The sequence below is a fragment of the Lepidothrix coronata genome, unplaced genomic scaffold (assembly GCF_001604755.1).
Source record: "Lepidothrix coronata isolate B3197 unplaced genomic scaffold, Lepidothrix_coronata-1.0 Scaffold30, whole genome shotgun sequence".
In the NCBI taxonomy this organism is placed as follows: Eukaryota; Metazoa; Chordata; class Aves; order Passeriformes; family Pipridae; genus Lepidothrix; species Lepidothrix coronata.
Genome location: NW_016690210.1, coordinates 4,920,564 through 4,936,754, shown reverse-complemented (window position 1 = coordinate 4,936,754; position 16,191 = coordinate 4,920,564). Strand labels below are relative to the sequence as shown.

Below are 16,191 nucleotides of genomic sequence, written 5' to 3'. Positions count from 1 at the left end.
ATCATCTGGTCCAACCTTTTGTGGGAAAGGGAGCATAGATGAGATTATCTAACACCCTGTCCAACTGCATCTTGAAAACCTCCAGTGATGGGGACTCCACCAAATCTCTGAGGGGGCTGTTCCAGGGACCAATTGTTTTCACTGCAAAAAACTGCTTTCTTATACTGAGATGAAACTTCTCTTGGTCCAACTTCTAATTGTTGCCCCTTGTCTCCTCCACAAGGTTCATTGTGAAAAGAGAAATTGGGGTACACAACAGATGATCCATATAGTTTGTAAGACCACAGTAGTATGTTATTGTGCAAATAAACCAGAACTCATTTTCCTCCTTAAGTAACCCGAAACCTGAAGTTAAGACTTGAACAGTAGTAACTCAAGATGTAAAAGGTCACACAATACAATTCTCGATCAGGTCCGTATGAAATGACTGCAATCCATTAACAGCACAAGCCAGGAATCATGAGTCATAAAGAATATGCATTGTATGGACCCCTAACAACAATTAGTCTGCTGTCCTCTTAAAATGTACCTAACTAAACTGTGACACTGAAGCACAAAGATCCTCTTCCCCATTCCTCAAACTCAAATACCTCAGTGATGACCCAAGCATGGTGTTCATTTGCTCACAGAACTTTGCAGATCTGACAAAATTGTTCACAGAAAATAACAATGCATGATTCTTGCAAGATATGAAATACACCCTGGCTTTGCATCTACTTACCAACGCCATAAAGCATCAGTTGAAACATCCCAGAGTGGAGATCAACAAATACATGCAGGCACTCTGATCGACCACATGGTTCCAAAATGGGAATTACAAGGGTTGGAAGAGCCGTCTCAATGAATGCTAAAGAAAAATTGATGTTAATTTCACAGAAAATTCAAGTGAATTCAAATCCTATTAAAACTTAGCCTGTTATAATCACAAAACCTGTATGTTTTTATAGAAGCAATCTTCACTTGCACATTATTACACTGTTAACATAAAGAGGAAACTGAATGCAATTTCTCTGTGAAAACAGTGACAAGCCAATGAGAGAAGACAGAACAAATTTGAAGGAGATTATTAATCCTTGAATATCTTTTAACCCACTACTTCATGATTATAAGATCACTTCAAATCCCAAAAGTTTCAACAGCAGTTTAAGGAAAGTTTCATTCAAAACTAGTTCAAAACAGTGAAAAATTTTCTTTCAATTCTGAAGACATACAAACTTTACAGTTGACAAATTTTAACCCTTCAACCCAGACTATAACGCTCCACCAGCTTCACCTATTATACTGCACTTAGAGGTCTGACTGTTTTACAATTATCAATGCAGAATAATTTAAAGCTAAGTTTCGTTAATTCCGAAAATATTTCACTTCATTTTTTAATTATTTTTACTTGACTTAACGAAAACAAGAAACAGCAAGAAAAAAGGAAACCATTCCTAGACACAAATGGAAATTAACTTGACAAACTTCAGCAGAAAATACATACAATTGTCATTAACGTTGTAGCTCTTCAGAATGGCTTTCAGCTCCTGGAGTTTTTGATGAGATCTTGCATGGACACTGTCTATTAGGAGTTTTTCTATTGATAGGTGGTCAATCTGTAAGAAAGGAATGTACTTGAGGAGGCTCATATTTGATGTGTAGACTTCCTGCATTAGCACACTGGAACAAAGCTACTTAATAAAACAGTCACTTCAGAAATAATTTGCTTAGAACTGTGGTGAGCCAAATGAACTTGAGTATTTGGATCACTATAAAATACAGCAAGCTACCATAAGCTTCTGACTGAGCAGCAGGCAGTGTGAGGGTTTTTGATCTAAGATTAGAAGAAGATGTGGAAGAAGTTTCACAAACTATGCTGTTACCACCCCCTGTGCAGACCTACTGACTCTGGATCAAGGTTGGAGTATTTTCAGCTTAATTTGCACCCATTTCTAACTTGCTTAAGCTAAGGAAAACAAAACCCACCCAAACACAATCCCCCCAAAGCAACACTTTATTAGGATATAGATGACTTTACACAAACACATATGCAGCTGTTACATGTAAGCCAATACACTAGTTTTAGTCCTGACAAGAGGGTACCAATGCAGTGGCAGACACTGAATAGGAGCAACCCTACTGAACCCAGGAGTATCTAGGGGCTTGTATCTACAGCCTGTTGCACTTCTGGTGCTGAAGCTCTAATGCCACCACATATATTCACTGTAACTCACCTGTGCAATCTAAATTAAAGCATTTGCATTCACATTACAGTCATATTATTTACATATTTTGCATAAGCAAAGTTACAGATTACTGCAAAACCTTTTTCTAGTTAACCTCACATTGCTCTGAAAATGAATGAACTTCCCCAAAGACTAGCTTTCCAAGACATGGCCTTAAAAATCAAGTGTTTATCCATTCAAAAGAGCATTTCAACTCAGCAGCTGCAATGGGTTAAATCTTCCTCACTAAGCAGTGACTACATGTTCTATAGCTCCATCCGATTTTCAGTAGGTTAATGCAGAATAACCTGCTTAGACAAACATATTTGTTTGTGCCACTGTTTTATACAGTATCTTAAGCACATAGAAACACAGTGTGCCATCAACGTCATTACAGCTGAGATCATTATTCAAACATACCAACAGCAGTGTATAGACCACAGCTGATAATTTTTTTAAGCTCAGAACAAGTAGCTACAAAGGGAGTCAGCGTTTAATTTGATAAATCTCAAATTTACAGAGGTCTCGTATCTTAATCTACAGACTGTAGACTTGAATCAGTGAGCTTAGACTGTGTCAGCCCCAGTGGATCTTCAGCAGATGTTCCAGGTAAAGAGCATTTCCCCGGATTTACACATAAATACAGTATCTTCACTAAATTAATTGTATATTTAGTAGCCTAAATATGCTAATTTAGGCTATTAAATGAGTAAATGTAGTATATATTTACTATACTAAAAGCAGAATTTCTACTCCAGAAGTAGAATAGAAGGCTACTAGGTTTCCCACATCTCTCTGTAGTTAAAACATAGGTAGTTCTTGACATTCACCACACAGAGACTTGTCTGTCAGCCTTGGTACACAAGATGGGCCAAGAGGCTCAAATAAAAAGTAAGTACAGGAGGGGAAAGCTACCATCAGTAGAAAGTTCTGTGAGATAGGTGAAGACTCAGAGCTGGGGAGTTTTTCCCTGTGGAAAAACTGTACTGAAAGTGTGAAGACTACACTGTTCACTCCAGTTTATTAACTCTCAAACTGAAACACTGTAAGAAATAATGACAAATCAACATCCTGATAATCACAGCCAGATTTCCTGAGGACAGAGGACTTAAAAAACCCAGAGCACAGCTTCTCTTAGCTATCACTAATCAAGATCCAGAATTATCATCAGTGAAGCCTTATCCAAGTAGGAAGTTGACTGCAGTGCCTCATCTTGGATCACTTCAACAATCCCACCTTTAAAATACAGGAACTTGAACATTCAAATAGGCCACATGATATAATCTAGTTGGTGATAATGTAAAAGTAAGCTTCACCTAACACTTTTAACAAGCAAACCACATGAACTCCCTAGCACAAGATTTCCAAGTCATAATGTAAGATTTTCTGAAGTGGATAGCAGTGCAGGGTAACCAACTCAAGTGATGTGGAGAAACTGATTTTCAGAGGAAGTTTTTACGGCATCTCCAACACAAGAAAGGGAAGAACTGTCTCTCCATAAAGCATTTCAAGCCAAACCCTAGGAAGTGAAACTTTGCTGTTGTTTCTCCCCAGCCTCAGCATTCTGTCTCAGAAGTGGCATATAACGCACTGTGAAGTAGGTGTAATTTTTAAGATGAAGTCAAGGGCAATAAATTGTAACAACAATGTGAGGTCCCAACATAAACACAACCAGAAATAACACAACTGCTCACTAGAAATCTTAGAAACAGCTCTTTAAATAGAATCAAAGTGAAACAAACTGACCATGCAAAGCACTTCAGTATTTGATGCCTACTGCAAAGCAAACCTTTACCTTCATGGCTCTTTCCATCAGTTTGGAATCACAGGCTGGCAGTGGAGGCTCATGAGATATTTGTAAGGGTTTTGAGACATCAGTCTCATCAATCTTAATAGTGACCTTATGGACAGATGCGGTCCCTGTTTTCCTGCCAAGCACCTGTTGACTTAAAATGAAGAGAATAATTAAACCATGCAACTAGAATAGCAGAAAATACGTTTTTCAGTAGCTAATTCTTGATTCTGAGTGCTCTGGTTAAAAATATAACATTATGTTAGCTGAACTAAAAAAAGCATTTATTTCAGTTTTCATTTTAATGCAGAACTGTTGGTAAACTATAACTACATAAAGAAGTTTTAGGTGACTGCAAATTCAACACCATCAGAAGAGCATTTGGATTGCTTTAAAAAATTTTATCTAGTGCAAGTCAAGCAATAAACATAGTAGAAGACTGACAGAGAACTAATTAATTTTTAGGTATCTGTGTAAATACAAACTGATTTATAACTGTATCCATTGGTCTTCTATACATTAATGTATAACCCTTACTTCTTTGCAAATTAAGCAACATGTTTAGGTACTTCATTACAAGAATTTATGAGCCTCACATCAAAAAGAAAACGCAATTTTGAAAATTACGGCTCAAGCTTGGTAAATAATAACCTCTCCTGTTATTTCACTCACTGTTTGTCAACAGTCCCTTTGAAATTAACTTACTTCCAAACAGAGAGTGAGAGACATTTCCCCGCATGATATCGCTCCACTTGCACAAGGTCACCCCAGCGCTCTCGAATCAGCATTAGTGTTTGTGAATGCAAGACTTCCAACTGAAGGGCTAAGCAGAAGGAGTCTAATGCATGGAGTTAAGAAAATATAAGACCTCTAAAACATCTGTACACTACATAAACCCATTTCTGTACACTACATAAATCCATTTGTCACCCAAGTCAAACAAGATGCTGTCCAAAAACACACTAATGTACTAATCCAGAGATAAAGACATATAAACAGCACCAAATATTTCTCAAAAGGGGTTTTTTGGCTTTTTTAAAACTCTTATCTATGCCAGGTTGTTGGACAAGAGAGTCACAACAGCTTTGTTTTATAGATTTTTTTGCTGTCATCTTTTAATGATGACATAGTTACCACTAAACCCATCTCCCACAGTCACCCTAAAATAACATGATTCTCCCTGTTTCTGCAGAAACTGTTTCACTGAAAATGATTTCACATTGTCAAGTGATTTGCCCTTTGCAAGTAACAAATCACTGCACATGCCGTATCTCCTCTCATTATTCACACAGGTACAATAAGTTAACACATCCCCCTCAACTGCACTTTGCAGTTCTTGGTAAGCAAGAACTGTCAGCTCCCAGAGCTTCCAAGTCAGCTCTGTATTCCATCTCTGAAATGAGCACATGCAGCCAGCTGCTGAGGCACTGACTTACCACACAACCTGCTGCCTGGAGCACCTCACCTTTACCTTCGTTGATTTAGTGTGTACAATCAAATTTTACACGCAAGCACCTGTAAATTATTGTTGCCAATACCATCATTTTTACTTCATGTCCAGACATTTCCCCCAGGCTTAATAGGGGGAATCTTTCTTGACCTCCAGCTACTAAGAAGAGCAAGGCTACACTAAACAGCTCATTCAAAAACAACTTCCAGAAGGATACGTAGACAGTTGTACATGTCCTGAAGTGGTTTTTCATCGGCAAACAGCCGGGACTGGACCAGCTGATGGATGAAGTTGATCTGCATGCTGTGAACCAAGGCTCGACCATCTTTTGAAAATTAAAAATATCTCACATTAGACATCAGGAAACTAGGTGTTTAAAATAATTAAATAAATTCATAAACCAAAAGTAAAAAAAGGTACAACTGTACTGAGCAATTTCCACACCAGATTTTCTGACAAAACAACAAAATCCTTGGTTTACTCTGGAAATTTCAGTCTATTACACTGTGACACAGTATAGCATTGTTAAAGTATTAAAAGCATATAAAGCAAGGCCAAAACAGGACAAGTATATATAACTTCATTCTCTAAAGTTGTGATATGCAAAAGACCCAGTATAAATAAGACTTTTACAGTGTCAGAGGCAAAATTCATGTTAAAAACAAAGTGTAAAGGTTTGATTTTTTTTCTTTACCACCAGTTTCCTTGTCTTCAACCAAAATTTCCAGTTTGAGAAGGCGCCAGGGGATGTCAGGGTCATCACCCATCACTGTCAAGGTGGCCTCAAACTCACCCTCAACTCGGAACTTCACACGGCCATTGGCTAAGGAAGACAAGAACGTTTAATTTCACTCAGTCTACTAAGATGCCTCAAAATATCAGTGTGAGAGCCTCTGGCACTCATAATAAATTATTTCCCTAATGTTTCTGCTCTGTTGCACATGTTTCTGTGCAACTCTGAAGACTTCACAGCTGCTTCTCAACAGACTCAGCGTCAATAAGCAGCATGGACAGAGTTACCACACTGTCCTGAAGTTTACCTTTTAACTCTGATAACTTGTCAACACTTAGGCTACTACAACACAGAGGAACACTGAGCTGACTACCAGCCTGACAAACAAAACATCTGGCTGAATTTCTCCTATTCTTTGCTATTACCAACAATGAATGGTATTCATTGAGTATTTTTAGTACTGCAACAATACTCAAAAGTCATTCAGAACATGAATCTCAGCCCAGGCTGAAATCCAGCACTGGAAACATATCTCACTGCAAAGTAGTTGTTTAACATTAATATATTAATAACAATAATGGCCAGTCTTCGCGAGCGAAGATTTGGGAAAGGTCATTAACCCTTCGAGCCTGCGCAGTGGATTTTTAGGTGAGACCCAGTGTGCGCTGAACTGAGCCCACCCTTTAATCCTGAGGTTCATCTGCCGGGGCCGAGCAAGCTTGGACAGTGGCAGTGAGGGTCTCAGGATGTAGGTTTGTTTAGAGTGACCTTCTCTTAGATGGATTGCCTTACAAGGCTGACGAGCTCCATCTGCCCGGGGGGCTGGGAATCGAACCCGGGTCGCAGCGGTGAGAGTCCTGCACCCTAACCACTAGACCATAAGTAGCTCAAAACGACATTCTTTGAGGTCACTTCTGCTGTTTTCCTCTCCAAAGGACTGAGCCTTGGTTTTCAAAGAAAGATAATAACAAGCAGTATCAGTTTTTCCTGTAACCTAGTGTGGTGGTAGCATTAGAGTTTTGTTTGGTTGGGGTTTTATTTCTTTTAGGATTTGAACATGCTTGATAAAGTAGCACACTTTCCTAGTGGCAAATTAGTGATGATACTGCAAATTTTTTTTTTTTTGGAAGCTGAGAGATTCATCTTAGTAAAACCCTTCTGGATATCTCCAGAAAATCTTCTGTCCCAGCTGGCTTATAACTCAGAGGCCCTACTAGCAACTGCCTTCTGCTCACATGAACCCAAATACCTAAGGGCTGGGTCTAGAGCCACTTTTGAAAGGCTTTTTTTCCCACACCACCATAATGACGAGGAATGTACCTATGCAAGTTTTTAGTTTCTAGAAGTGGATGTGTCTCAGCTACATCCTTATGTCTCAGCTACATACTTTGATAGAAGAATGGAGATGTGCAGGCAAAGTTTAGTTGTCAGATCAATGGAGATGCATTCCAAAAAAAAAAAAAGTCCAGACATGGAGTTTATCAGTATTATAATGTCTGAGAGAGATGTCAGAGGTACTGGTGCATCTCTGAACCATGGTATGTTAGTGTGAGATTATAAACATAGATGAAACAATCCAAGGAGAACCCCTTTTTATTTCTCTGTATTTCACTGAGGAGCTAAAGAGGTTCCTTGTTCTGTGCTCTTAATCCAAATCACACATGTATGTCCAGTCATTAATATATTATAACTCCATTTTCACGTGAGGAAGATAATATTTTGCATGATTTATATATAAGCACACAAGCGAAGATGATGCACCCTATTTAATGAATTGACATATAGATCCTCACATGTTTGTGAACACTGCTATCAGTTTAAAGAGCTGGGAGCAAAGACACAAGCAAGGATGTAAACAGACTGAATGGCAGAGCAAACAATTTAAATTTAGTACAAGTCCTTCCTATAACCCAGGGGTCGACCTTCTTCTCAATCACTTAACAAACTATGCCATACCATATACATTTGCAATTACAGACATAAAGAAAACTAGTACTAAGATTTTTCAGAAATATCTTTGATCTAGGTCTGTGGGGTATGGCTTACACATGGCTAACCTTCTCAGTTAAAAACACAAACTAGGCCCACTCCTACCCTATTCTCTGTGATCCTGCAATAACCTAGTCCAGTTTATAGCCATCCTTCCAGTCAAAAAGGTTGTCTTAATGTTTACCACTACTTGGGCTAAATGAAAACAGAGATCTCAGAACAGATTAAGAGATGTGGCACCACAGTGGCCACAGAACAAAAGGCATATATAGACATGAACATCAAAACAAATTTAAAAAGCAACATTAGAGTGACTTGTTTAAACTAAAGTTCAAAGAGTTTCTGCAGAAAGATCCAACAGTTTAATTAAGTGGCATTTTAAAATTAAATTAGGATAAGGTAGTCCTAAAAGTCTTTCATGTGCTGAAAGAGCAAGACAATGTCTACAACCCTTTGCCATTCCCTGTGTAGGATTCCTTCTGGAAAGTAAATAATATTTCAGCAATATTATCACTGCCTTAATCTTTCAAAAGGGGAAAACATATTTTGATGTCATACAGAGACAGGATCCCAGTCTTAATGGATGAAGCATCCTTAATGGTCTCACTTTAGCTTTTAGCTTTGCTTTAGCACTAAAGCGACAATTTTAAATCAGCCTGCAGTAATGTATTCTTCAAAAAGCAATTCCAGTTCTTACCAACTGTAAGATTTGCCAGTTGTGGAGGGAGATCCGTAGTCACGAGTCGATGGCGAAGAATCTGGTTTAGCTGATGAAGTGTGGTTTGCTTCTCACTCTTTGTTATTGGGTCAGGAGGGATTATTTTATCCTGTTAAAATAAACACAAACAAGTCTATATATCTCAAGCATGTATAACACATTGACAGCAGCAATTGTGAAAATTAGCCAGGCCAGAAGTCTGAAAATACAAATACTACAGGCCACTACATGGCGAAGTTTTGTATCTTATACTCAAGATTTGTTTTCTGGTTGATTACATTTTACTCAAGACTGACCACTGAATAAAACCACTAAATTTGGCTCAATTAAATAAACGTAGGGAAGATTTTACTGGGGAAAGTGTGATTTGTTCAAACAGGAAGTGTTCTGCATGAAAAACTCTCACTACAGAGATTTGGCACTAACAGCTTCATTAAGGTGCATTTGATGCTGTACAGGGGATTTCCCCCACCCCACCCCCCACATGGCAGTGGTATTTACCCTAATGCAGGTGGGCAGCCGTGGGTAGGATCCAGTTGTCAGGACATCAATAGCATACGGGATAGCAAAACTGGGCAGACGAGCATGGACCAAAGCGTCCCTAGCTAGTGATGCCAGACGATCAGCAGTGTCCACAAACAGAATGGCCTGCTGATCCAAAAAACTGGATATCATCTGTAGAGGGCAAGGAGTAAAAAGAAAAAAGAAGTTTGTGTTCAAAAAAACGCACAAATCAATGGCCCTTTATATTCAGTTTATCTGTCGCTTCCATTTCAAGTAACTACATTTACAAAACAAAGAAAGAATGAATATTCTGGCCCTGTCTTACATTCACATGCAAGGACACTTTAAATCCACGTGCCATTCCTGATGCTGTGTGGGATCTGTACAGCCTCACAGCTCTTTATCTGCTGATTGCCACTGGAATGCAACCATACTTGTTTGTGAGCACCAGGGGCTTGTTTTTCTGCAACATTCTGGACTTTATTCTTATTTAACTAAGTGCGGGATGAAAGTGATAATAAGAACTAACACCCTGAGATCACCATCTTCTCGGTCCTGTTACCTTCCCTACCCCAAAGCACTCCTGAAACTATGTGCAGACAAGCCTTTCATTTTTTGCCACTGCTGAGTTTTTGAGAACATGAACAGATAAAAGACTAGATTACACAGCTTCTAAACAGGAAGAAATTGGTTATAACTGAATATTCATTTGCCTATGAAATGGATTTTTAAAAAAATTCTATAGTAAGAAGTAGTTAGGGTGTACCAAGATGCCATATCCCCTAGAGATCATTTCACACCAAACTCAGTCACTAACTTACCGCACATTTTTCCACCTTTCCAGCATTATTAGCCCATTTGACCAAGGCTAACAAACGAACAAACAGCTGACGAGTTCGACTTGCGAACTGCACTATTTCTATTTTTCTGGAAAGAAACACAAATGTACATTAAGCCAGTGTTCAGATATAAATATAGCTGCAATTTGACTGTGTGGTAATAAAAAAAAAAAGCTGCAATGATAACTTCTAATTGTGTTAATGGAGGCATCAGTAATATGTGGCTTGTTTGATTAAAACATGGGGGGGAAAAAAGCTCACTGCTGTGAATATCTAAATACTAAGCAAGATACATGGATTCTAACCAATCAAGACTGTCTGGGGAAACAAAGAAATATATTCATATGAATTAATCACTGATTTTAAGAGAAACAATTCCATAGTGAACTTTTTTATAACTTTTATGGGATTTCCCCAAGGCTTATGATTAAATTTAAAGTGGGCAAAATACCTAAGGGTTAGGAGACCTGAGAGTAACGTTACACTGACATTCACTATCAATAAATAAATCAATCAGATAATAAACAAAAAAATCACTCCAGCAATTTTACATCTTTACATAGTATGTTACAATATGCTATCATTTTGCCAGGAAATGTGGTGGTGGGGAAGACTGCAAAAAACCCCACCCTTCAACTTTCCTCTCCATTCCTGCCTTGCAAAGAAACTGAGATAAGAAGAACTTACTGTCAATATTCCTCCTAACGTTCTTTGTATGAGATAGTCAAAATGAAGGAGTGTATGTTTGCATATGTTAGAGGGGTTTTTTTTAAAGAGAACATAATAGGGTCACACACAGATTTTCATCCTTCATTACAGACCTACACTGTAGATCCATTAGATCTACAACGTAAATCTGTAATACTGTACACTCTGAAATACCATTTCCTCCACCATTTATAGAAGGTTTTCTCCTTTTCTACATGTTCAATTTACTAATTTCACCATAGTTTTCTAGTTACTTTGAAAAAAAGACCCAAACCCTTAATTTCATACAGTTTTTAAGCTATTTTCCTCATATTGTTTCCTAAGGTAACAAAAGCATTTGGACAAAAAGAACATTAATCAGTGCAGCAGATATTGGTCTCTACCTAACAGTAGTTGCAACTCCTGATCCCAATCTCTAAAACACATAATATAGATAGAACTCATAATACAGATAGAGCCTGTTCCTGCCCAAAGTGCTGGCGTAGTGAGGTTAACTCTTTTGTGCAAGAAGCATAACCTGCTTGTAGCAGATGAACATGGTAAGGCCAGAAGCACCACTAATACCATCTGGTCCTGCTCCTTCCATCACACACTACAAGAACTTGGGCACTAAGCCAATAACTTCTCTGAGTTCTAGAGCATATATTTTGAAGTGCATGGAGCCTGATATTAAGATTTCAAGTGGTGGACAAACCACTGCACGTACACACTGATCTAACAGTGACCACACTATGAAAACAAGATGCTGAGAATTTTGAAACATTCAGAAAAATTTAATGATCAACAAACTGCCTTCTATGGGATGAACTGATCTGTGATCAAGGGGAGATCAGGAGATGCATTTACACTGACTTTTGCACAGCTTTCATCAAGATTGCCCACAGCCAACCTGATGATACGGGGAGTGGGTAGGTGGACTACCAGGGGGGTGAAAAACTGCCAGGAATAAAAGGCTACAGTTGAATTACTTTAATGCTGGTTACTAATGGTGTCCCTCAGGGGTCAATACTGGTGCCAATACAATTTAACACCTCCATCAACAACAGGCACAATGAGAAGAATGCACTCTGGAAGTTTGCCAGCAATGCCAAACTGGTGGGAGCAAACAGAGGGACCTCAGCTGGCTGGAGGAAATGGATGACAGGAACTTAAATTTTATGTCAACTTTATTAGAGGATAATATCATCACATCTTTATCGAAGTATATATGCCATGTCACCAGGCTCTTGCTTCATAAAACAGAGCTTAAAGCCCAACTACTGCCACCATTACAGCTCTCAAAGCTAGAAAAATTATGGATAATTAAACTAAATTCCTTAAAGATTTCCTCCAAGAGCTGGAAAGCCATTTCACCAAGAACAGTTGTAAGTCAAGGCTAACAAGGATGTGAGCACTTAATTTCAAGACAATTCAATTGTAGGACATCTTATTTTCTTTTATCTATAATCCATTATGACTTAGGTTGTTGCTCCAGATCCATGTGCCCCACAAAGTAGATTCCAGCTTTAGCAAGAAATGCTAAACATCTAGATGGGAAAAGCCCCTTCCCAAGCACAAGGGAGCTCTGGACCTAAGCTGAATGTAATTCCCCAGTACATAGTGTGATAATTAAAAAGCCAACAAAACAGAACCCAATCAAAACCCACACTGTTTCTCTTAATAAAATATTATGCATAAGGAAAATGGGCAGAAGGTATCATTCCAGTTTATGATTCCCTGAAACTGGGATTAATTCTATAACATGTTATGAGAATTTTGGAAGATTTCAGATAATAATTAATGATCATCCTGGTGCACAGAATTTTTTATTAACATTCTTAGGAATATCACAGCTGCTCCATGTCTCTAAAGAAATTGAGGTCAATTAATATGTCAACACAAATAAAGGGAACAATTTTCTGACAACTTTCATAAAAGTTACTCAGAGAAACAAAAAAGTAAATGGATTTTTTTTCATCCTGGCAAGGGCACTGTTCTGGTCTCTTACATTTGTTCTCTAATAATCTTCACACTTTGAAACCACATAGAGCAGGAGCAGAAAACAGTGCTCGTGATAGGAAAGATCAGGTAATATGGACAAAAGCAGAAAAGAGGTTTTTACCTTGTTTTCACTTTTGAACTGATTCTTCTGAACAAAATATTTCTCTATCACACTACCTAGAATCTATTTAAATTCTACTGTTCCCTTTTACATCAGCTTTAATGTCACTTCATTGCTTCAAGATTCATGAAGAGAAAAATGCCCTTAAAGGGTTCACCTACTATAACATTAACAAAAAAAGCCCAAACAACTATAAAAGCAAATGTGAAAAAACCCAGTATTGTCAATAATGCTAAGAAAAATCTTGAAACTATGTAGTGACAGCAAGACAGACATGGCTTGTTTCCTTGCATAAAATCTAAATTAGGAGAAAAATAATATTTAAACAGTTCTATATTCACCTTAACATCTTAAAGTTCTATATTTTAACATGCATTACAGATTCTCTTATCATAACTCACCTTTCCATATCAGTCTTTCTTGGTAATCTATATGAAAGAGGAGGGGAAAAAAAAGGCAGATTATGTATTGTTCTACTATATTTCAGACAACTAGAAATTTTGTTATCGACCTTCAAGTACCAGAACCTCTACACACCTATAAAGCATAAAATAAATAGCACCACAGGTCACCTGCCACTACCCTGTACAAGGTAAGCTGGAACTGGTCAAATTAATTGATGAATCTTGATGAAGGGTGCTGAAACCCCCAAATTTCTACTAATCTGGTGAGCCACACCGTATCACTGCCTGTGCTCTGTAATTGCTGACTCTTGCTAAGCATCCATGACTAGAGTCAATTAATTCATAACAGCGATCCCAGAACATCTGCAGAAGGTTATTAAAATTGGCTGTTTCCTGACTTGACTGAAATGAGTTTCTCTTTCCTTTTTACTCAGTCTAAAAGTGGAGAAATGCCATATTTCAGAGCATATTCAACGACCTGTGTGCCAGATACTATTGCAGAGAGGGCCCTGTCTTTCTGTAGTGTTACACGGCTATCACAGGCACCTCATTTTAAAATTTATTTTTTTATTCTACGACTAGACCAGTCCTGGTACAAGAATAAGATGTAATTTTACTTGAGGGAAGGAGGAGAATACTTTCCAGAATACTTTCTACTACCCAAATCCATACTTTATGGTGAAAATACAGTGAAAAATCTATCTCCCTGCTCATTGAGGGGACATTATGTAGGTTGTAAACTACTTTGAATCGCTGGAATACTGAAAGCATTGCCCGTGTGCTGTCCACACCACCCATTTATTTATTTATCACTCACTTAGGCAAAAAGGACGGGCTCTACACCTTAAAAAAAGAATAGAAGTCACTCCAGCACGTGCTCCTACAAGAATAAACACTGTGCCATTTACTGTCTACACACACCTTAAACATATAGGAAAGACTTCTTGACTGACATTTTGGAAGTTCTTCCAAAGAGAACTCAAACTCTAAAATTCTCTGTCCTTTCCAAAGTTTGGACACTCTTAACCCCAAGTCAAGCAAAACTCTTTTTGCACACTCACCATGGTACCACACATGAGCTATACCTATTTTTTTCCCATTTGTTCTGTATGTCACTTCTTAAAACACACCAGCTTCCCCACAACAACCTCTATGGTTAAACAAAGTAAAAGGGGAACAGGTTTATTCAGAGCTCAGATGCTTTCAGGAAAGTTTTTCTTGGCCCAAAAACATTCCCTTGTTTTGTTACAAACACAACAACATCAGAAGAGCAGGCCATAAAGTAAACGTAAATAACACTTTTCAAAAAAAATAATCAAATGTTACTTTAAAAAGCACGGGGTTAAGTCAAACAGTTGTAACATCTGAAAATATCTGTTTGACATGTTTCAATTTGATGTATTTTGATGTACCAACTACAGTTGGGATTTTTTTGGCAGTAACTTGGGGCAAGCTTAAGCATTTAAGCAGCCAATCTGCAGCTGCTCTCACTTCTCATGGTCATTTTCTCCCTTTATGACAGATCACTCATCAGCTTTCACTGCATCCCTGGACACAGTCCCATGCAGAGACCAACCTGCACGCACAGGTCCCTGGGATAGGAGAATGGGAAAGACTATTTACAAGAGTGTGTAGTGACAGAACAAGGGGGACCGGGTTCAAATTGAAAGAGAGTTGGTTTAAATATTAGGAAAAGATTCTTGACTGTGATAGTGGAGAAGCACTCGCACAGGTTGCCCAGGGAAGCTGTGCCTGCCCCATCCCTGGAAGTGTCCAAGGCCAGGCTGGAGGGGGTCTCTGACCAGCCTGGACTAGTGGGAGGTGTCCCTGCCCGTGGCGGGGGGTTTGGAACAAGAGGATCTTTAAGCTCCCTTCCAACCCAAACCACTCTATGATTCTATGAATGAGAAAGAGCAACCACCTCCCCCCACTGCATCCCCGGGTGAGCTCCGGGACAGATCCCAGGCGAGGCCTCCGCATCCCGCCGGGATGCCCCGGCAGCCGCGCAGGGAGAGACGCGCGGGGCTGGCGGCACTCACAGGTCGGCCAGCACGGTGAGCTCGGCGTAGGTGCGGTGCAGGAGGAAGTCGATGAGGGTGCTGAGGCGGTACCCGGGGCTGGCGGCGGCTGTCACGGCGCCGGGGGCCGGCGGGGCCGGGGCTGACGCGGGGCCGGCCGGCACCAGCTGGGCGCTCTCCAGCTGCACCGGCGCCATGGCGGCGGCGGCGCCTCGGCCCCGGGCAGGAGCCGCTGGGCAGCCCGGGGATTGCTCCCGGCGGCGCCGGCACCGCGCCCGGCGCGGCCCGCGGGGAGGGAGCGCGGGGGGAGCGGCGGCTCCGGGGGATCCGCGGCGCTCAGAGCCCGCCGGGCGCGGGGGCCGCCGCCATGATGGGGCACGGAACCGGAAGCGAACGGGGAACCGTTCCGGGAGCACGGGCGGGGCGGGGCAGCGGGACTCGGGATTTTGGGATACCGGGATACAGGGATGCAGGGATGGCGTTCCCAGCGTATCCCGGGATGGGGCTGCCAGTGTATCAAGAGATGGAAGGGACCACAGCGGGTCGTCTTGTCCGACCTCCCTGCTCAGGCAGGGTCATCCCAGAGCACATGGCACAGGGTTGCGTCCAGACGGTTCTGGAATATCCCCAGTGAGGGAGACTCCACACCCTCTCTGGACAACCTCTTCCAGTGCTCGGTCACTGCATAGGAAAGAAGTTCTTCCTCGTGTTCAGGTGAAACTTCCTGGGCA

General features: G+C 40.2%; 1 protein-coding gene across 1 annotated transcript in view; it reads right to left on the bottom strand.

The window, feature by feature from the left end:
- The window catches only part of MED14 (mediator complex subunit 14), a 34,874-nt gene extending 19,217 nt beyond the window's left edge, over positions 1 to 15,657 (bottom strand). Inside the window, exons 1-11 of the mRNA XM_017810992.1 lie at positions 15,482 to 15,657; positions 13,440 to 13,466; positions 10,212 to 10,317; positions 9,388 to 9,561; positions 8,866 to 8,995; positions 6,141 to 6,269; positions 5,664 to 5,771; positions 4,702 to 4,834; positions 4,000 to 4,150; positions 1,484 to 1,595; positions 722 to 847 (exon numbers count right to left, since the gene is read on the bottom strand). Of these exons, the coding sequence (XP_017666481.1) occupies positions 722 to 847; positions 1,484 to 1,595; positions 4,000 to 4,150; positions 4,702 to 4,834; positions 5,664 to 5,771; positions 6,141 to 6,269; positions 8,866 to 8,995; positions 9,388 to 9,561; positions 10,212 to 10,317; positions 13,440 to 13,466; positions 15,482 to 15,657 (1,372 nt within the window). The remainder of the gene's footprint in view (positions 1 to 721; positions 848 to 1,483; positions 1,596 to 3,999; positions 4,151 to 4,701; positions 4,835 to 5,663; positions 5,772 to 6,140; positions 6,270 to 8,865; positions 8,996 to 9,387; positions 9,562 to 10,211; positions 10,318 to 13,439; positions 13,467 to 15,481) is intronic.
- Positions 15,658 to 16,191: the final 534 nt, after the last annotated feature.